Here is a 21,357-nt window from a genome sequence, read left to right as displayed (position 1 = left end):
TTGACTAAAACTAGACTAAAATAAAATGCTTGACTTATAGTCAACTAAAACTTGACTAAATAAAAACAGGATGAGGTTGAATAAATGTGATAAAAAGTAATAAGCGTGATGAAACTGGACTAAAACTGAGACTAAATGTAAAATGGCTGATAAAATTAACACTACTAGATGAGTCATATTCTTGAGTTGGAACACCTCCCCATTTCCAAGATTTTTTTTTCTTCTTCTTTTTTAGGTTTGGCTTTCTGGGCAGAATTTTACATTTTTTGTCATACTTTCTAAGCATTAAAAATAAATCACAAAGCATCGCTCCTCTACATTTTCAGTATTTGTTGATAAAAAAAAAGTATGTTTCTACTTTGTCTTTATCATCATAGTCCACATCAAGGAAATATAAGTCAAAATACCATACCTGGAACACCTGGCAGCAGTCCAGCACACCACCACTATGCTTTAATATCAATTCTTTTTTTTTTTCCACTAGAAATGCAAACACCTCATGGTGTCAAGAACTGTGAGGTGACTGTAATATAACCCCCACAGCTAAAAGAGCCTTTATTTAACATATACCTTACCTTCAAAATAGTTATGTGTTTAGAGAATTCCACTCATAAAAAAATATAAGAAGGATGGGCAGATAAGAATTAGCAAAGAAACATTGTAATAAAGTAAGATGGAAGCTTAGTTCTCACCAGATAGCTTTATGGATTCATGTTTCTCGCTCTCATCAAAGTTGGAAGAAGAGTGGTCATCATCTGAATAAGAGCGATTGGCATCACCCTGGAGGTAAAGAAAAAAGGAAAATAAATAGAAAGTAGCAGGGGGTGCCTGTGACAAGGCTCAATGATCGAAAAGGGCACGGATGCATTTTATAATTGTTTTTCTTCATAATTAAATGTTATTGGTCAACATATATGTGTATGAGTTGATTTTTTAAATGATTTATTTTTTTAAAAGCATCAGAAATATGTGCATAATACTTTTAAATGTTTTTGATTCTTAAGCTGCTGGCAGAAATCAGTAATACCACTCTGCATGTATCTGAAAAGAAGTTCTTGAGTACACCTAAAACACCTAAAAACTACCTAAAACACTGACATGACATCAGCCAAGACTGTGGGTGGTCCCACTAGCATAAATGTCAGGACACCAACCTGACTGACTCAGATCAGTGTCCTTTCTTCTGATTAAATCCGTAAATGCTTGAAACTACAGACACACTTCTCCTAAATCCCTCATACTTTGTTTAAGACCAATGGGATTTCTACTACAGCCTTCACCATGGCAGTAAATTGGCTCAATAATCCCTCATGTGTTGTAGTAGCAGAAACAGAGTGGAGGAGCAGTGGAAGGTGAAAGAGCCAGAGGGGGGAAGACTGACAGTAAAATTAAATAGAGGGAGAAAAAAAAAAAAAAACAGGCAGCAAGATTGAAAGATTGATTGCTGTGGCTTGTCCTAACATTTCACAAAGATCAGTCAAAAGCCTTTTGATTTGTGTGAATAGGCATTGTACCTTTGTGTAATAAGTATGGTAATTTATGTATGAAAAAACAAGTATTACTCAACTGCACCAACATTTTCCGGTGATCATGTCTGTGAGTTTGACAACTGACTGACAGCATAATTTATCAGTGGTTTCTGCTGAAATGGATGCTTCAGAATTTTTGCACTTAATAAATTATAATAATGTTCAGACTGCCATTAATAAATATATCCTTGTCCAATTTCGATTGAGCCAGACATTAACAGACTGTTTTTTATTTATTTTTTAAATAGACATCTATGTATTGATTTGATGGGATCCTGACGTTAGCATGCTAAGTAGCTAAATCTGGCTGCTCACAGGAGAAAGATAAAGTCCTAGTCAGCAGTGCCTGACCTTTGTCAACACAGGATGCATTTAGACTCATTCAATTTGAGCTACTCTGTGTGTACAAATATCCATATATCATACCTGTCAAAAGTCTGGACCCACATCGCCATTAAATCATGTGTATCTGTATAAATATATACAGTATGTAATCAGCCATATAGTCAGCTAGATATAGTCCAATGATAATTTAGTATCATAATTCAGTATCATATCTGTATAAAATTCCCCAATGAGAATTCAGTGTCATTTTTATTTTGAGAGCTTTAAAAGTGGAAGCTCACATGCATGAAGCTTTTGCTGCACTTCCTATTACAGTAAATTTATCTGAATATCTGCTACACTGTAGACCCTAAAGCACCGATATTCACCTGAAGAGGACTAGTCAGGAAATGGGTTAACAACTTTGATCTTAGGTAACCTATCTTTGATATCACCCAAAGCCCAATACAGAACCAAATGCAATTTTACAGTCATTTAGCAGATGCTTTTCTGCAAAACGCAATATTGGCATGAAGCAACTTACACCAGAAGGTGGTTGGGCAGTAGCATTAAGGGTCTTGTCTATTTACCCCCTGTAGGATTCAAACTCTGGTCTGTATGCATGGGAGAGAGATGCCCTGCCAACTGAGCTATGCAGCCACAATAGTATAAAACAACAGACAAACTTTGCACATATTAAAAGTTGTGATTGGGCTATATGTGCTGTGTTCAAGAATAACACAAAAGGCTAAGGGACTTGTGTGCGTAACTGTTGCTACTAAAATAGTATTTAATTAGCTCTTTCCAACAAAGTTTCATGAAAAAACAGCAAGAAACAAGAAGAGGGCTTATTATAGCTGCAAAAGGTCTCTGTCAAAGGTTAGAGTTTACATTCTGAATGTGACAAACAGATGGACGTCAGCTGCCATCTGGAGAGAACCATGCACAGAAATCAAGGATGGAGGGAAGAAGACATGTGACATGTGTGTTAATCATAATGCTTTGTTGAAAATGGGAGATCAAAGGCTAAACCTAACAAATATCATTACGAGTTTTTAATTTGTCAGTACTTGGGAACTAGCTTTTTCTGGGTAGAAGTTGGTTGATTTTTGACATTCCCCGGTTAATGCAATTGCCCCTTTTAGATCAAAATGTTTCCAGTGCTGGTTCAGAGTTGATGCTAATGCTGTTTTAAGTTTTATCTAGCTTAGACCTCTGTCATTATGCCACTTTAACTGTGTCTTCCAACAGATATTTAACCCCTTATTCTACACTTTTCAGAGTTTCTGTAGAGGACCAAAACAAAAGAAAACTGTTAATCTTGTCAAAAACATCACAATACAGATGTAAATGTCTTAAACTAGTTTTAAAAGACTGTTTTGAACAACAGTTGGAATGTGTAAATATGTTCTGTAACAGACTGATGTTTCCAAATGCTCAGTTGTTTTAACGAATGGTAATGCAACTAAATATTCCTCCTATGATGGACTTGGTACCTTGACAGCAGCTGGGACTGGCTCCAGGCAAAAAAGGAGAATAGATAATGGGCACCGACATTATCAACAAAGGACAGTTTGAGCTTTATGAAGATGGCTGCCTTTATTACGAGTCAGCAGGATGAACGGGATGATGAGAGAACAGGAGATTTTACTGTTTCTTTTGCTTAATCAAAATATTTAAAAAAAATGAATCCTGTATATTTAGACATGTATTTTCCTTCTAAAACACCAAGAATATATTAATTTATCAGAAATTAATCCACACAGATAATTTTTTATTTCAGAATCACAACATCAGAACAATAAGTGTTTCATTAAAATATCCATTTTCAGTATGATGGTGTAGTTGCAGCTGACAAACCTGCGAGTGTAGACTGACTGGTTTACTAGAGGTGGAAAAAACCCCTTAGAGGGCTACATAAGTACAATAATCGATGCAGGCTGCATTTATTCAATATTCTTTCCCACATGGGCAAATATGTTAATTTACGTATTAGCAACCAAATTGAAAATGTAATGCAAACAGTAGTTTATCCCGGTACCATCTCCCGTGCAGTATTCTGAGGCCATGGTTTCCTTACCTCTGCCTGAAAGCCTTCTACCAAGATGGCCACCAGCAGGTTGAAGAGAACATAGTTTCCAAAGGTCATCAGTGCCACAAAATACAGAGCAGCAAGTGGGGAGGTGGCTGCCATACCATTGTACAAAACCACATTCCAATCCTCCTGGGTCAGAATCTTATAGTAAAAAAATAAACAAACATTTGTATTTATCAATTACTAGATAAAAAAAAAAAAGATCTACAGTGGTCCCTCGCCATATCACAGTTCATCTTCTGCGGTCTCGCTGTTTCATGGATTTTTTTGTATGCAGCACTGCATATTTAAGTATATGTAAATCCTATTTCAACCATTCTATGTCCAAATTTTACTGTAGGCCCACTGTGTTTTGTGTCTTGATTGGCCAAAGGACTCTGTCCAGAGTCAATATACTTCGTGTCCCTCTGTCTTTTTTTTCTGTCTGTGAAAAACGACGTTAAAGACGAGGGTGGAGATGCAGCGCCAGCAGAGAAGCTGAAATATATTTTACGAGGTGAGTAATTATTAAGAAACTCACGTTGTTAAATTTATGTAGGTTTTTGGGAGGGTATAAAGTGAGTGAGAATGTTGAAAATGTTCAATATAGTTTGGGAAAGGTCTATAAACACTCAGAAGAGGAATAAATAGGCCTTAACATGCATTTGAATTGTGAAAAATGAATAAGGATTTCATTTATCACGGGGTGTTTTCAGAACGTAACCCCCGCAATAAATGAGGGACCACTGTATTTATTCTTTTTATTAAAAGAGCTGATTATATATATATATATATATATATATATATATACAAACTACATGTAAATGGACTATTGCATACTATACTACAGAACGAAAATAACAAAAAAATAAAAGACATTCCGCATCAAAGAATGAAAACAATATTTTTAATGCTGGAAAAACATTTATGTTGTAATCATTAGCCTTGACTTATTAAAAATACACAATAAATTTAATAAAGTGTCTGAAATGATGTGTAAACAAACATCCACACAGCTGTATTACCACATGAGAAATATATATGAATTTTGCACTAAATATGTGTTTCTCAAGGGCCACAATGCAAAGCTGATTACCTGGAAAACTGTGACAATGGCCCACAGCAGTGAGTCAAAGTTCTTCCTGTCTGGTACAGTGTCTCCAGTCTCTGTTTTGAGGCTGAATTTACAGCCAAAGATGTGCATCCCAAGTATGCTGCAACACAACATAACACACACAATGAAAATGTATCTAACTGATAATCTATGTGGATCATGACATGAAAGCCACTAAAAGGATAAGAGGACAATTAAATCATTTCTAGGTCCAAACCTCTTTTATTTGCATCTCTGTATTATTATTGTCTCTTCTTATATGCATGATAGGATTATGCAGATAAATGTATGAATAAGATTAAACCCTGAAGAGTGGTTACATAAGATTTTATCTGTGACAGTGATCACCTTGTAATGTAAAAGCACCATACTAAACATTGAAAATGAATAAATGCACATGATTGTTATATAAATGATAATTTTCAAAGACATCATCTATATAAAGCCAAATTCCAGTGAGTAGTGTTAACTTAAACATGCCGGATGTAAGAAAAACCCTAAATCAGTAAAAGATGACATTTAATTTAATTAATAATGGTATTAATGAATTTAATTAAAAAGACCAAGCTCATTCATTTTTGTTACTGTTTAGTTTTTAACTGATCTCATGCCATTTCAAATTTAGTTAGCAAGTATGTAAAGAGAAATTAATTCAATTTAAAAATGTGTCCTTATAAGTTGATGTAGCTTTTCTGCTGCTTATTATATTCCAACCATATATTCAAGTGTCTGCTTGTTATTTTAAACCCAGGATTAGTAGCTGCCTCAGGAAACTGTGACCCTCTTCGATTTAATGACAGTTGCTAAGAAGGTGTTTAAAGAAACCATGGATGCAAACACACAATATGCTCATAAAAGCAGACACTGAAACAAATATCTCTTTCTCAGGCATTTTGTCTGAAAACAATAATAACAACTTGAAAAAAAAGAGAAATATGAGAAAATAAAGACGCTTGTACGGATTTTTTTTTTTTAATACATCATTGCTCATAGGCACAAAATAAAAGCTCAAATGCAGAATGTGTTTACCTTACCTAAAGATAAAAATGAAGAGCATGAGTAGCATGCAGAAGGTGGCCACATTGTCCATAGTCTTCATTAGGACCACCAGCTGTCTTCTGAGAGCTGGCATGAACCTCACCAGCTTCAACACCCTCAGCAGCCTGAACGTCCTCAACACAGACAAACCGCCATCTGACTGGCCAACAATTTCGCAAACACTGCAGTGAGATGTACAGAACACAAAGATGACAACTTCACAATTTGTCTTGATGCATGGAAAGCTTACTATCATTAATTATGGCACCGAATATATGTGCAGATTTATGCCTGAATTTAACCAGTGACAAAACAAAACTTATGGGGTTCCTGAAGGAGCTTATTACTATGAAGATGAATAGAGGACATCTGAGCTTTCAATGCAAACACTGCAAAACCAAAAATGTTGAAGAACATCATTAGTCTTCATCACATATCTGACCTTATTTGTTATTACATAACAATAGATGACCATCCATCCAGCCATCCATCCAGCCATCATCTATTCCCATCCCTCTATTCATGATATCATCAAACAATTCAGGAAATTTGCACGAACTTTAGAAGGTAAAGTGAACTGGTGCAAGTTTACACTTGAAACCAGGATCCCTAGATCCTTCAGTAACTGCATCAAGACCCGATGTTACATAAACATGAAACCATCCCCTTGCCAAAAAGGGTGGTAGCTTTCAAAGGGTCCACTAACCACATCAAAAATACTTTCCACTGTGAAGTGGCAGGAACTCAATGAGAGCACTTTTACAGATCAGCTCTGTATGAATGGCCATGGACATTCAGATAGATGAAGAGAGGTAAATTGGTTGAGGAGCTTGAGATAAGAAGACAGATGTAGATATGTTCAATCGACATGTATCTTCTGTGATGGCTGCACATTTGATCTTGTTCAGTTTTACCTGCTTTGATGTGTATTTGATCTCAGGTTTATAATGGGGATCACAGACAAAGGCTCCTAACCAGATGAATTGGAAAAAAAAATGTCAGGAGATCAAAGACATAGCCATTCACCAGAAGCTGCAGGCATACACAACAAAAGATAAAAAAAAACAGTTTGCTGCTGTCTGACACTTTGGCAATTCAGTCTATACAGGTGGTACATTTGAACCAGGTACACATTTTATATGACAATTTGACAAAGCATGAATAATGTAATGGCAGCATCTCTTTCCAGAATGTTAGGGTTCAACAATGATCAATCAACATTTGAGAAACACAATAATTATGTACTCCTAAAATCAGTTATACTGTACTTTTCTTTTTCCTGTTTCTGTATAATCATAGTCAAAATATTTGATCTATGGAAATATGTTAATTTAATTTTAACATTATGCATTTTTCTGAAAATACTATATCTGGCCTGAATAGGTGTATTATATGTTAACGAAAGATTACTTAGGGTGTATGCCTTACATACTTTTTTTTTATTGTACCTTATGATGACAATGACTCCATCAAAGACATTGTAGGGATTCCTCAGGTAGCTGAAAGAGCCGAAGGCTGTGACCTTGAGGATCATCTCCAAGGAGAACATGCTGGTGAAGACGATGTTGCAAATCTCCAGAACATTAGTGAGTTCCTCTGGCTGACCAGCACAAAGACAAGTAAAAACACAAGAAATTAAAAGATAAAGATAACAGCATGAAAATGGGAAGAGACAGGAGAGCGGTAAAAGGTAAACTGGACTCTCTTTCTGTCCTGGTGCTATTGAATCTTAGTGCTGCATTTGATACAGTAGATCATCAGATATTGTTAGACAAACTGAGAAGTCTGGTGGGCCTCTTAGGTACTGTTCTTAAATGTTTTACTCCTATCCCATAGATCACTGATTTTTCATTTGTATGAATACATGCTCTTCAGGAATCCATAAAATTAGGTGTGGTGTTTCCCAAGGAACACCCCAAGGTGTTGTGTGTGAAAGAGACTATTATAAGATGAGTATTTTTAAATTGTTCTGTTATTTTTTAATAAATAGTTTTTATTATGTAAAGCACATTGTGTTGTTTTTGCATGAAGGGGCTATTTATAAATAAAATTTAATTTGATTTGAACCTGGAAAGAAAAATAATAAATTTAAGAAGTTAAATGCATAACCTAAATTCAGTAGTTCAGTGTGGTCCAATGTGAGTAAGACTAACACCTTTAAAACATAATTGATTAATATCCTGTCTAGGTTCATTTTGTCAATTCCAATTGTAGTTGTAAGAATTCTATTAATCAGACAAAGAGATTTATTTTGTTTCTTCAGAACATGTTTTCTGAAGACTGAAGTTCCAATTGAAACAATTCAAGGTAAAATCACAACTCCTTAAAAAAAACTCAGATCAAAAGAATTTTTACAACTACAATTGGAATAGACAAAATGGACGTAGTCATGCTATAATTAATTATTGATTAAAAAAAGAAAGGTTAACCCCATTGTCTTTGTTCAAGCAGCTACACGTTGTTCTTGAATTGTGATTCAATAACACTAATATAACTGCAACTGTTGGTCCCGGCTCCACTTTTATCTGTCTTCACTTTGGTTGAATTGTTATCAGTGTTGTCAACTGTTAAAGTTCCTAATGTAATTTAGCAAAAGTCAGCTAAAAAGTTTCTAAATGTTGATAGACGATGACAGTCTAATTAACACATTCATGATGGTTTTGCATTTGCATTCTCGTTAATTCAAGTCCTTTACACATTTTTTTCTCCTCTGCTGCTCTCTGCGGTCATATAAATTATAAATTGATCTACTTTTCCAGTAAAAGTGCTCTTATTCACTTATGTTTCTGTTTATGTTATCAGCAGGTTGAAAGGGAAAAAAAAAGCAATTTGAAAGCACTGAAAGGCTTCCGATCTTCTCTATTAAAAATTGTCATCTGACAACGCTAACAGAATTTCATTAAAAATGTCTGAGTAGTGGTTTTAGCTTTATCTCAGAGAGAATACTAAAAATGGAAGAATGTCTTGAAAGTTTTATCTAAATTATAAAGATTCTGTCACATGCTGCTCCACTTTCTCCTCTCTGTCTCTATAATGCTGCTAGCATTGCAACTGAACTAGCATGATAGCAGGCAGCAAATTAAATGTTTCCTGAAAATAGAGAAATAAGTCGGTAACACTAAACGTATGATCATACAATTATGTGTTAAGATGCGACAAGAATAGGCTAATATTGTTTCATATTAACCTGGTATTCCAGTGTGAGCACATGTGAGCACACCTGGTATCTAAAATGGTAACATGTAACAATGCTAACTGGAAACAATAGCATAATGTTAAACAAAAATAAAGCATTAATATTTAACAGCTATTTAAATGTTGGCAAACATCCTTACTATACACCTACTATATATCCTTACATACTATAAACTTGATGTGTGCAGCAAAAATTGTTCTCATTGCCGGTCAACATGTAACATGTTATCATTTTAACTTGCTGACGTTTTGTTTTGTATGGCTGCCTATAAAGAACATGTTTAGACTACTGACTTTCTAATGAGCTGTCAGTGATTTTTTTGAGGATCCAAGTGTTGGCCTTTAAAACAAAAAAAGACCAAACCTTTCCATTTGGTCAATTGGTCTTTATATATGCTTTTAAGCATAACGAAAATAGTAACTAAGCTAATTAAAAAAAAAAAAAAGAAAAAAAAAGAAAAAGAACACAATCACACAGTCACCCCTCTCCACCCTACAACACTGAGTACAAGAAACCTTCTAATGGATAGAATTGCTAATTATTTAGTTGTTTTTGTTGCCTAAAGACAAAGTAAGCTGTTGCTGCAATTTCTGTCAGAGATTTTGTTTCAGTTTCTGCATAAATTTTGGATAAAAGCGTCTGCTAAATGACTGTAGAAAAGAATAGAATAGAATAAATCGAAGCATGCCACTTTCTGATAGGGCTGGGCGATTTTGCAGACTTTGGTATCGATCAGACATTGATCAAATTGTCTAAACAAAATTAACACTTACTATTGGTTGGCTTTTATTCACTTTCTTTGCCTTTTTTCCTCAAGGCACTCTATACGAAAAATATTGATCTCATCATGCTGGTATCGATCAATGCCGATGCTATCCTTGGTACTGATACTATCGATATTTGGATCGATCTGCCCAGACCTACTTTCTGAGCTATTTTGTGTATGTAAACATCTTCAGGTTAATTGTTGGTTTGTTGCCAGTAAAAAACAGATTGTGAAAACAATATCTTGGCTGCAAGTTTTGAGTATTACCACCAAGTACAATAAAATAGCCATTAAGTTATCAAATATTTTGCATTCTGCTAAAATATAATGTGATACTATATGATTTACAGTAAATACAAAGGTAGCAAAGACAGAGGATGCTTTTTCTTTAGGTCTGTATGCTGTAGGTGTTACTGTTAAAAAGAAACTAGTACTTTCTTTTTAGTTTCAAACTACATTTGTTCAGTACATCATTCAAATATGTTTATAATAAAATGCCTGTTTACTAGAGTTGTATGTTGAGCTACAATACAATATGGGCATTTAGCCCTGGGTTTTATACCAATAAAGAAGTTGATGATTAATTTTAAGTATACTAATTATCCACTTAACACATTGCCTGTAAGTTCACTTAGGTTAGCATGCACCAACCACGCTGGCAGCAAGTTCGGAAAGCTCTGTGTTTGTGCTGTGTTTGTGCTGAGTAAATGTGTCTTTAGAAGCTCTTTAAAATGTGTTTGATAACATACTCATGTGACAAACTAATCCACCTTTGACCATGGGGAAAAACTAATGAAATTATTCACTTGATCTCGCATGAGTTGAAAAGACCCTTCCTTAGGTACCATGCCAAAGTCAAGATTAAGGCTACAAGATGGCGTTATAAGCTCTTTTTCTCCATCAATCATAATGGTAAATGTCAATAAGTTTGAGGAGTTGGAGGCTTTGGTAAAAATTATGGAGGATTTGGTCTCATTTAGTAGGCTTTAACACAGTATATCAACTGTACCACAAGGCAAAAAAAATACACTGGATCTTTGCTACATCAATGCGAAAGATGCTTACAATGTATTTGCCCTATTGGCCCTCTTATCTTATCTTATCTTATCTTATCTTATCTTATCTTATCTTATCTTATCTTGGTCATATCAACACTTTATTATTTGCAGAAATATTTGGTCATATTTATTTTTCCCTTCAACTTTTATTTTGTTTTGCTTGCTTTTAGTCTAACAATAATATGCACCAGTGTTAGTCTTTTCAGCTTTTTCTAACATTATTTGACTTCATGGTCCTCTTACTGTCTTTCTGTTTTAGACTTAAACTTTAGGAACATCACATCATTCCACCACATCACTATTCTAAAGAGTGCCTCTGTAACTTCAGCAATGACAATTTTGACATTTCAATGCCCCAGAATCAATGAGCACTGTGTGTACTACATTTACGTGTGTGTGTGTTTACATGCATCCGTCCATTTTTACACTGTGTCTTTGCCACTCCTAATGAGTGTTTAGCATTGAGAAAACATGGGCTAATGATGTATGCCCACCAGTGTCCAGGCCAGCCAAACAGTGGCAGCAGCCTCTGGAGATCCATTACTGCTGTCTCATTACTGCAGGCATGGGAACAGATCTAAAGACTTGCGTTTTTGGTCTGCCAATGAATGGAGTCAAATGAGAAAAGTGGGGATTGATATCATGCTGAGGACTTAAAGCTGACTTATGAGAATAAACAGTATGCAATGTCCATTAAAGAAAGGTAAAATACCATATAATTGTTTTGAAAACAGCAGCCATTTCCAGTATACAACTACAAACAAAACATTAATATTTTGGTCAGTTTAGTAGGTGAAAGAATCAAAGTTTAGAGGTCAGAGGTTGTGGACACCATCATTGTAGCAACAACTTACTCATGAAGATATACTGTAAGTAGGCTAAATTTATTTTAGCTTAAAAGCTTTATATTATAGTATGTAAATTATAGTACTCCTTGTTTGCACCCCTATTATATATAAAAAAAAATCTTCCAGTGACATGGTGTGTCTAACCTAAAGTGGCACCATTATCAGCCTATTAGTCAGTGCATCATAGAAAACGAGTGCCATACTGAGGGCTACTCATCAAACTGACATGAAGAACATGCAGTGGTGAGAGCCCCCCTGCTGACTATCGTCACTTTGCCAGCATCTGTGTGCATAAAATTAGTCCATGAACAAACAACAAAGACATTGTCCAATTACCAGCCAGGATTTACAACCTGTGCTTTCCTGTTTGGAAAGGGATGGCAGGATGACCGATATATGGTGAGGGAAAACAGAAAGACTGAACGAGACTGTAGTGAGTAGATTTCTTATGCACTCATTAGCTGAGGTAAACAACCAATTATATGAGCTCTCTTATCGACAGACACAATAGTCATTCAATATGAATCGGCTGAAAAAAAAAATGGATTTCAATATTGCAGACTGTGCATGTACACACCAAACAATAAGAGTAACATATATTCACCAATACACTTGACTAGCAAGACAGCAGAGGGTTGACTTGATGTTTAAGAGCCTTGAGAGTGTGACAACCCCAGAGCAGGCTGTATTTTGTCCGTCTCTGGGGGCTTTAACTTTTGCTTCCAGCCCTGTCTCCTGCTCTGCCTCCTCCTCTCTCCGCCTCTGTCCTCCTCTTCTCAGGTGGCCAGTCTGCTGCTCCAGTCCTCCCGCGCTACCTGGCGGGGGAGTGGCCCGCTTGGGATTAAATACCAGGCCGTTCACACCTGCGGGCCCCTTGTGCTCTGGCTTTTTGCTCTTGGCTTGCGCCAGGCTGCACGCCGTTCCTTTGTTTGTGCACTCATTAGTTTGTCCACTTTAGCTTTCCCACACAACACCTTCCCACCACCAACACTTCCATACACTACTGATGCTACAGATTATACACATAGGATACACTGTTAATCTCCGTTTATTTAATTTGGTCACTTTCTTTAAATAAATTATACTTTAATTGGCGTCCTTTGTTGTCCCACTTCCTTCTTGCCAAGCTCTCACGAGCCGGGCTTGACAAGAGATTACCCAATAGAAGGGGCTGTGCTATTTATTCTAAGAATATGAGACAAAACTGTGTTTCTTCTTACATTCTTTACATATACTATATTTCTTGAATAAAAAAGAAAATAATAAAAATGTTCATTGCTTCAGTACAATGTCACCTTCTCATTGAAATGATTCATTGTTGTTCCTACCTCTTTAAGGTTCCATCTTTGAATGGTTTAGTCTTTTTGATAGGTCAAAAATGGTACACTGCAAGATGGCACCCCATCTTTTGTTTAAATTGTGTCTTTCTAACCACTTGGCAAGCATTATTTAAATGTGTTCTATTCTATTATTAAAGAAAGACCTGGACTACAACCAATAAATTTCAGGCAGCTCAAGAGAAGTGTTGTTTCTTCCTTTCTTGTTTCTTTGATGTGGGATTTGTAACTGCAGACCTTCTACATACACAAAGAGCTGAATAACACACTGAAAGAAATGGAGTCTAAAACCCTTACATTTTATAATGAGCTTAAGAACTTTAAGGGGTCCCTAGACATCCTAAGTTATTTTCATCACACGTGGTTTAGTTACATAACATAACTTAAACCTTAAGTACAGTGGGTAACCCTGTTACTGCAAAATCTTGCAACTATTTTTGTAACAAGCTAAAGTTTTTGAATGCTTTATCTCCTTTGGCATAGAGAGATACCCTGACCCCTGTGGTACAGCACCTTTGTTTTCCATTTCATTCAACATTCCTGTGATAGTAATCTACCAAAATTACCTCCTGGTATTATGCAGAAAAGTAAGAAATGTTATAACAAGAACAATAATGACCCCCTATATTTCTACTGTTTAAAAAATATTAAGTAAAAATCCTCTCCACTGTATGGTCCTTTTAATGACCCATTAGATCAGTGGTTCCCAACCTATTTTCCTTGGGGACCCCTACAAGCAAATACTAAAAAGCCATGGAACCCTTGCCCTACTCATGCTGTTACCATGCTTGGTTTTATGCCTTCAAAAGTGAGATTTTCACCATAAATATTGTTTTCTGGCTGAGTCCTATCCTTTGATAGACATTTCTTACTAAGGCTTGAAACTCTAGATTGATTTCCAAAAAATGGTGGAAGGTTACATTTAGAGGCAGTTGGTAGATGTACAGGTCTCAGCAACAAATCCAAATTTTGGCAGAGAAAGACAATAATTTAGCAGTGCTGCTTGATCTCCATTCATCCCTGTCTAATCTCTGAAGTACCTATCATGCTGATATTTTATTAATTTCCAAACAGGTGTTGAGTCCTCTGGAGTGTATTCACACTTGAGCAATTCATATTGTTGAACAGGGAATTTAGAATAGCAAGAAAAGAATACTTTAGAATTACAGACAGATTTGAGTTAAATCAAAGCAAGAAGTTAATATAAGTTATGATTATAAAAATATCAGTTAAAACATTTTTTTTTTACATTGAAGATTGATTTTGCTGGTTTGAGTCCAGTTAATTATCTGGCTTAAATAGTCTGTCAAGGAATTTGCAATGTTGTGATAGCAACTATTATCCCAAATCCAGCCAGTCCTCATGAATTCTGCAAATCCTTCTAATGAATGAATGAATGAATGAAAAATACTTTATTAATCCCAAAGGGAAATTCAATTCTGTCCAATCAATACAATTTTGATACAACTTCGACTAATAACAGTGCTCCTCCACATTACCTGATATACATACATAATCAATTTTACTTCTGTGTTTGTGATTATTATCATGCCAACGTGCAGGAGTAAAATCTAACATCTGCTGTCTAAAACTGCCATGAGGCACAGTATATCCAATGTATTGGGAGGGGTTTAGTTCAAGGTTGAGTGGCCACCTCACATAAATAGGCATAAATAGGCCTAGAAGCAGCCTTTCAGGTTCAAGTCACATCATCTCTCTGACCTGCTTTCATGTCAAGTAGCGGTTTCCTAAAGGTCCCAGTGCCCAAATATATTTTACCAGTGTTAAGCATAAAAGTGAAAGTAAGCTGTTTGCTCCAACCAAGTTGAAAGTGATCGATGCCAAAAAAAAAAGAGCTCCATGGAAAAATGCCACACTGGTAAGAGCTGAAAAACGAGAATGTCAAAAAGCTGAACACAGATAGTGGAAAACAAAGCTGCAGGTTCGTTATAAGATATATAAAGAGAGACTAAAGATTTTTAATCTGGAGCTGAGAAATACAAGACGATCATTCTGTTCTGAATTCATTGCTAAGAACAGCAATAATCCTTGTGCCTTGTTCGTTACTGTTGACAGACTAACTAATCCTCCTATGTCAGTAACCCCGATACTTCTATCCAACTGGGCCTGTAATGAGTTTGCTTCTTTTTTTACTGACAAAATTTAGAAAATCAGGCAGTCAGTCCGTGCTTTCATGCCAGGAGCATATGTCCCGGTATCCACTCAGAGGAGAGAGACTAAACACAATGACACACTTTTCTCCAATCAGTCCTAAAATCCTGGATAAGATGAGATGAGTGAAATAAAATAACCTGTGAAGTTCCCCAAGGCTCCACCCCGGGGCCACTGCTGTTCAACATTTACATGCAACATCTCACTCAAATTATAAAAAAACAACAAATACGTTACCATAACTATGCTGATGACACACAAATCTACACAACCATCTCATCACGACTGTAGCCCAATCAAAACACTGATCAAATGTATTGATCAAATTAAAGATTCTTTGTGCCAGAACTTTTCTGAGTTAAAATAAGACAAACCTGAAATTCTAGTTTTCAGAGCCAAGGAAGAAAGATTGAAAGTCAACACTCAGCTTCAAACAGCTTCAAAACTAACAAACAAGCCATAAATCTGGGTGTAGTCATAGACTCAGACCTGAATTTTAGCAGTACCATCAAGACAGTTGAGAAATCCGCCTTTTATCACTTAAAGAACATACTGCATCCAGGATTAAAGGACTGATTTCTAGCAAGATTAATAAAAATTTTCCATGCATTTATCTTCAGTAGACTTGACTACTGTAACCCTTTCCCTACAGGTCTCCCTAAAAATTCTATCAGACAACAGCAATTAGTCCAGAACACTGCTGCTCAAGTCCTCACTAAGACCAAGAAAGTGGATCATATAACTCCAGTCCTCAGATCTTTATACTGACATCCTGTCTGTCAATGAACTGACTTCAAAATCCTGCTGTTGTTTACAAAGCACTGAATGGTTTAGGACCAACATACATTCTGCTTTGTTATGAACCAGTCAAATCTCTCAGGTCATCAGGGTCAAATCTACTTTCTGTTCCCAGAGTCAGAACTAAACATGGGGAGGCAGTGTTCACCTCACATGTGGAACAAACTCCCAGAAAACTGCAGATCTCCTGAATGAGTTTTAAATCATGGTTAAAATTTTTTCTATTTGCTGCCTTTTATCAAAACAATTGTTAAATTCCTCACACTGGAACTTTTATTTCTTGCATTTTATCTATTTTATTTTAGCTTTTTCAGTTTTTATTCAATTCCTTTTATTCATTTCTAAAGTTTGTTTTAATTAACTTTTTAATGCTTGGTGGACCCAACTGTAATGCTTTTGTTTGATGTAAAGCACCTTGAATTGACTTGTACATAAAATGCCTTTTTTGTAGTGAACAACTTAAAATATTTTTTGATCACAAAACACCACCAAATAATGTGCAAACAGAGTAGATATATAGACTATATAACCTCTCTCTCATTTATTTATTCATTTATTTATTATTCTTTATTTTTGTGCTGTCTAATTAATAATTTCAAGAGTGTTCTGCTGAATAGTGGAATACTCTCCCAGTGTGCTCATTTCAATACAGAATATTGGAAAATAAATTAATTTTAAGATAAATTTCAGATACTTTTGAGAAGAAAAATCTGCTATCTGCTATATTTACAATTAACAGCTTATAAAAATAACAAATGTGACATCTGACAACTGTATCAAGAATGATACATAACTTTCCAACTTTAAAACTCTGGTATAATCAGTCTAAAGTCTGGTATAATCAGTGTATCACAGTTTGACAGAATATATTTTTTTATTATAATCATCTTCCATTAATATTCTATTAATTTGTCATAGAATTAAAGTGCTTTGTTTTGGGATTGCACTATGTCATCTGTATCATGCATGACTGTTTGCCACAGTAGCTGATCACACCATCTTCTCTACCTTAAAGAACCAGAGGTGTGACATGGCAGCTAAGCAGAAACCTCTGATTCTGTTGTTCAGATTCAAGGAATGGCTTTTCTATGAAGTCAGTGGAACACCAGACATTCCAGCTAACTATTTCCTCCCTATTAACACAGCAAAGTCTCTCTCTGCCACTTTTCTTCTGTGTTTCTCTATTTTTAGCGGCAGCTGGGATGAGAGACGACCTACCACTGAGGCGGTGGCAGGCATGAGTGGGCGATGGTATAGCGAGAGCGAGAAATATTGATAGAAAGACAAAGAGTTCACAAGCCAGAGTGACAGTATATAACAGGAAATGGGTAGGGAAAAAAGTAAGTTAAAAGAGATGAGGAAAATAGTGCATATTTTATCTTACTTGGAAAGCTTGGTAAAAATAAGCATTTTTTATGTATCTACCTTATTTCTGCTCCCTTACATGTCTGTACAGTAGGCTGGGGAATCATATTTTACAGAGATTATAAATCTAAAAGTAGGACAGGGCATGCAAAGAAAAGAGATGGATGCATAGCCGGGAAGATATAGTTTTTCACTGCAAGAGAATGTAGACACAGAGTGACAGGCAGAGAAACTGAGAGAGACTGTAGATTCAACCTGCTCCATGGTTGTCAGTTCACTCTAGAACGACTGAAGCAGTGAGACAGGCTGCAGCTTGTGGATCTGAAAAATACTAAACAAGCAAATCCTTTATCTCTAACCACAGTAGGCTCTCTTCGATCATTGGGGAGTTTTGTCCTTGTTGTTTTTCATCTAGAAGTGGTACAAAATAAGTGCATGTTTGTAATGTGTGTTGAGGGTAATCTCATTCTTGGTTCATACTAGAATGTCCTTTACTTAGATATGTTGTGAACAATATTTTCCACTCTGTACAAGTGATTTGGACTTAGATTGGAATGTTGTTGTCATTGCAAAGCTGTCTCACTATGGCTCAGAATAATACAAAACTATGTTGGTGTGCACCAGATAGAATAACATGATGACATGATTACTGATTGTGTGTAATTGATACAGTCCTTAGCTAGGCTATTATTTATTATGAATTTGCTTATATAAATACTGATCGGATGACATTGAATTGCCACAGAAACCTTTCAGGCCTCTAACATTTTTTCACAGTACTTGATATTTCAGACTTGGATGTGATCACAGTTCAAGGTCTGGTGCATCTTTTCTTATTCTAAGATCCTTACGATGTCTCTATAAATACCTTAAAGTCCACCAGTTCTTAATTGAATTATTTGGTTATTATCCTTAAGGAAAAGAGTTGTCTGTAAAAGGCATCATAGTCAGAGAATGTGCGAGTAAAAACCAAGCTGAGAGAAGTGTGAGCAGATTTGTGAAACCTGTCTGTACCAAGCCACAGGTCTGAGTAAAGACGTAATATCATTTCTGTAATGCAGAAATTAAAGAAAAAAATAAAATAAAATAAAATAAAGTCCAGTAATCCAAAAATCAGGAATGTAATGTAGAACTATGAGAGAGGAGCCTTTCCTTACTAAAAGGACAAAGTCTACACTCCAAGTTGGCCAACAACCAGCTGAAGGATTCTCAGACACTAAGAAGTAAAATAAATCATATATATATATATATATATATATATATATATATATTCAAATTTTTCTTCTTTTCAATTTTGCATAAAACTTTAAACCACACAACATATAAACTATTAGAATATTTGTATTCATGATAACTGCATGTAGTTGCCATTTCTACTTGAAAATAGAATCCACATGAAGGTTTTCATGAAGAAATGAGGACAATTTGTGCCTAAATCTCAGCAGTATGAGTAAAATCCTCCTGTCTTCTTCCCTTATTGATTTTGCTGTCATGAGCTTTTCTCTGAATGTCAATATCATGGCTGGGATGTTTGTTCTGTTCTTTATTTCCAGCACAAAATCAAATGATACATGACAGCTACTTTTCCTTTGCTGTTCACTTTTACTGAATGTGCTACACTCCTGGGAGTGCTGGGGCAGAATGAAAATGAAAAAGTCAGACTATGAGAGGCACTTTCCCAAATTCAGGAGCGTAAATGAGGCATGTGGTGACAATGAATAATTGGAAATATAATTATGAAAAACAAGCCAGTTGTACCTGCTCATGATGCTCGATGCCCATGCTGATGGTGTTGATCAAGATGGCAATCATGATGCCTCGGTTGAAGTACTTGCTCTCAACGATGCCCCACAGTTTCATCCTTATCTCGTACCATAATTCCTTGCATTGCTTCTTAGGACTACAGCACACATGGTTTCCTGCACTGTCCTGGCATTTCTTGCCCTTGACGTTACCCTCAGACTGGTTGTCTTCCCTGTTTGTTTCATCCAAGGCTCCCTCTTCTGCTTCATCACTTGCTACACTACGTACTGGTCCCATCCCATCTTTTTGTGTCAGTGCTGCAGCACACTGAGGGCAGCCATCTGTGGCAGAGGTGGCAGTGAGGGCCAAAGGCTCAGTTGGTGAGGTGTGTTCTGGTTTATTATGATGAGGACACAGAGGACCTGAGTGGATGCAAATGCAGTGTTAAAGAGTAAGACAATACATGTATATTTATACAGCTTCCTTAATGTTTATGTTACATACCTTGCCTCAACACTGCTCTTCTCCCACGTCTTTCACGTCCATTGGCTTTCCTTTCCCTCATTTCCCCTCCACCTCTACCTCTTCCTACGCCACGAAAGCCACGGGGTTTACCCCGCAGTGTGTTAAAAAGCGCTACAGTTTGTCTCCTGGCCTTGCGGACAAAGTGGCATGCCAGCTGAAAGAGTTCTTCATAACAGTCTCCCGGTTCACTGGCCAGCGTGGAGGAGGAAGAGCACTGAGCTCGCTGTTCCTGCATCAGCTGATGCTCCCGCTGCTTGGTCTCTGAGAACTGGGTGGCGATGACCACGAGGCACAAGTTGATCATAAAAAAGGAACCAACCTGAAAGGACAGGCGGTTTGCATACAGGTTAATAGACAGAGAGCTAAAAGATGAATACAGCTTCACTCTTCCATATACTGATACCTGTTGAACAAGTCCTTTTTATTAATATCTGAGAAAAATTTGGTACTTATATTAAAGCAAGTCTGCAGAATGAAACAGCCCTCTGCAACGACAGAAAGGGCAGTCTCAAAATGAGTCATAATCTGTCTGTTGTTACAGAAGAAGCAAAGTACCAAAAAACACTGAGATACTGCTTCACTTGTACAGAGGTGCAAAGAAAAGAATCCCTCTGTGACTCTTGCAGTTTTATTTCATTACATGATAAATATGTTGATATACCTAAATTATAGGGAATAAATCCTAACTGAGGGAGATTACCTTGCCAAGTTGTTTTTTAAATGCACTGATTATTTTCTCAGGTGTTTAAATCAGACATTAAACACTCAGACTTCAAACCGTCACAAAATTTATCCTGTGAAAACCTCAGATGAACAAAACTAATTCAATGAAAAGCAACAAATTCTTAATTTTGAAGAAATGTACAGTAAAATTTGGACATCTGATATCTGACGTGACTTTATTGATTAGTAAGAATAGTTAAAATCAGGTGAATTAAAACTGAACATTTGTTGCCAAAATATAAAACTCAATTATGTTAAAAACATTATAAGAAAAATAAAAAGAATTGTACAAATTCTACCTCAGCCAAAAGCCAATGCTGGTTTGCAATTATTAAAAACAGAAAAACCGTTACGATGACAAGTATATCACACAATTATACTAATCTAGCACAACAGCTGGACACAACGTAAACCACTTGACCAGCTTAGACGTAAAGTATGCAATTGGCTTGATGTCCAAAATACTGAATTAATGAAAAATAAACATGTTAAATTGTGAATTGTTGGCCTGTTTCTATTAGTCACAGTCCCGAGTCACTTCACCTGTTTTTCCTAATTGGTGGCTGCTGCTCAAACAGCTGATTACTCATTCACAACCAGATGGCTGATTTATTAGGCCTGTATTTAAGTTTATTCTAATCATTGGTTTTGCTCAGCAAGCTGTGATTCTTTACATGTGAGCAATTTTACTATTACCAGCCTCCACTTTAAAACAATGTGAGCATAATAGTAAAGATTTGTGTGTCT

At 36.1% G+C, this 21,357-nt stretch overlaps 1 protein-coding gene and 1 long non-coding RNA gene across 2 annotated transcripts in view; one reads left to right on the top strand and one right to left on the bottom strand.

Moving 5' to 3' along the window:
• Nucleotides 1-21,357, bottom strand: part of LOC121638315 (voltage-dependent T-type calcium channel subunit alpha-1I-like) — a 275,523-nt gene that overhangs the window by 64,648 nt on the left and 189,518 nt on the right. Inside the window, exons 9-15 of the mRNA XM_041983021.1 lie at nt 19,894-20,206; nt 19,378-19,784; nt 7,528-7,679; nt 6,076-6,261; nt 5,024-5,141; nt 3,934-4,089; nt 693-780 (exon numbers count right to left, since the gene is read on the bottom strand). Of these exons, the coding sequence (XP_041838955.1) occupies nt 693-780; nt 3,934-4,089; nt 5,024-5,141; nt 6,076-6,261; nt 7,528-7,679; nt 19,378-19,784; nt 19,894-20,206 (1,420 nt within the window). The remainder of the gene's footprint in view (nt 1-692; nt 781-3,933; nt 4,090-5,023; nt 5,142-6,075; nt 6,262-7,527; nt 7,680-19,377; nt 19,785-19,893; nt 20,207-21,357) is intronic.
• Nucleotides 774-12,828, top strand: LOC121638316. Its single transcript, XR_006010009.1, has 4 exons — nt 774-786; nt 1,922-1,928; nt 8,531-8,536; nt 12,602-12,828. It is a non-coding gene; the product is annotated as an uncharacterized LOC121638316 (long non-coding RNA).

This window comes from Melanotaenia boesemani, chromosome 4, assembly GCF_017639745.1.
Source record: "Melanotaenia boesemani isolate fMelBoe1 chromosome 4, fMelBoe1.pri, whole genome shotgun sequence".
NCBI classification, from domain to species: Eukaryota; Metazoa; Chordata; class Actinopteri; order Atheriniformes; family Melanotaeniidae; genus Melanotaenia; species Melanotaenia boesemani.
This window is presented reverse-complemented; position numbering and strand designations above follow the sequence as displayed.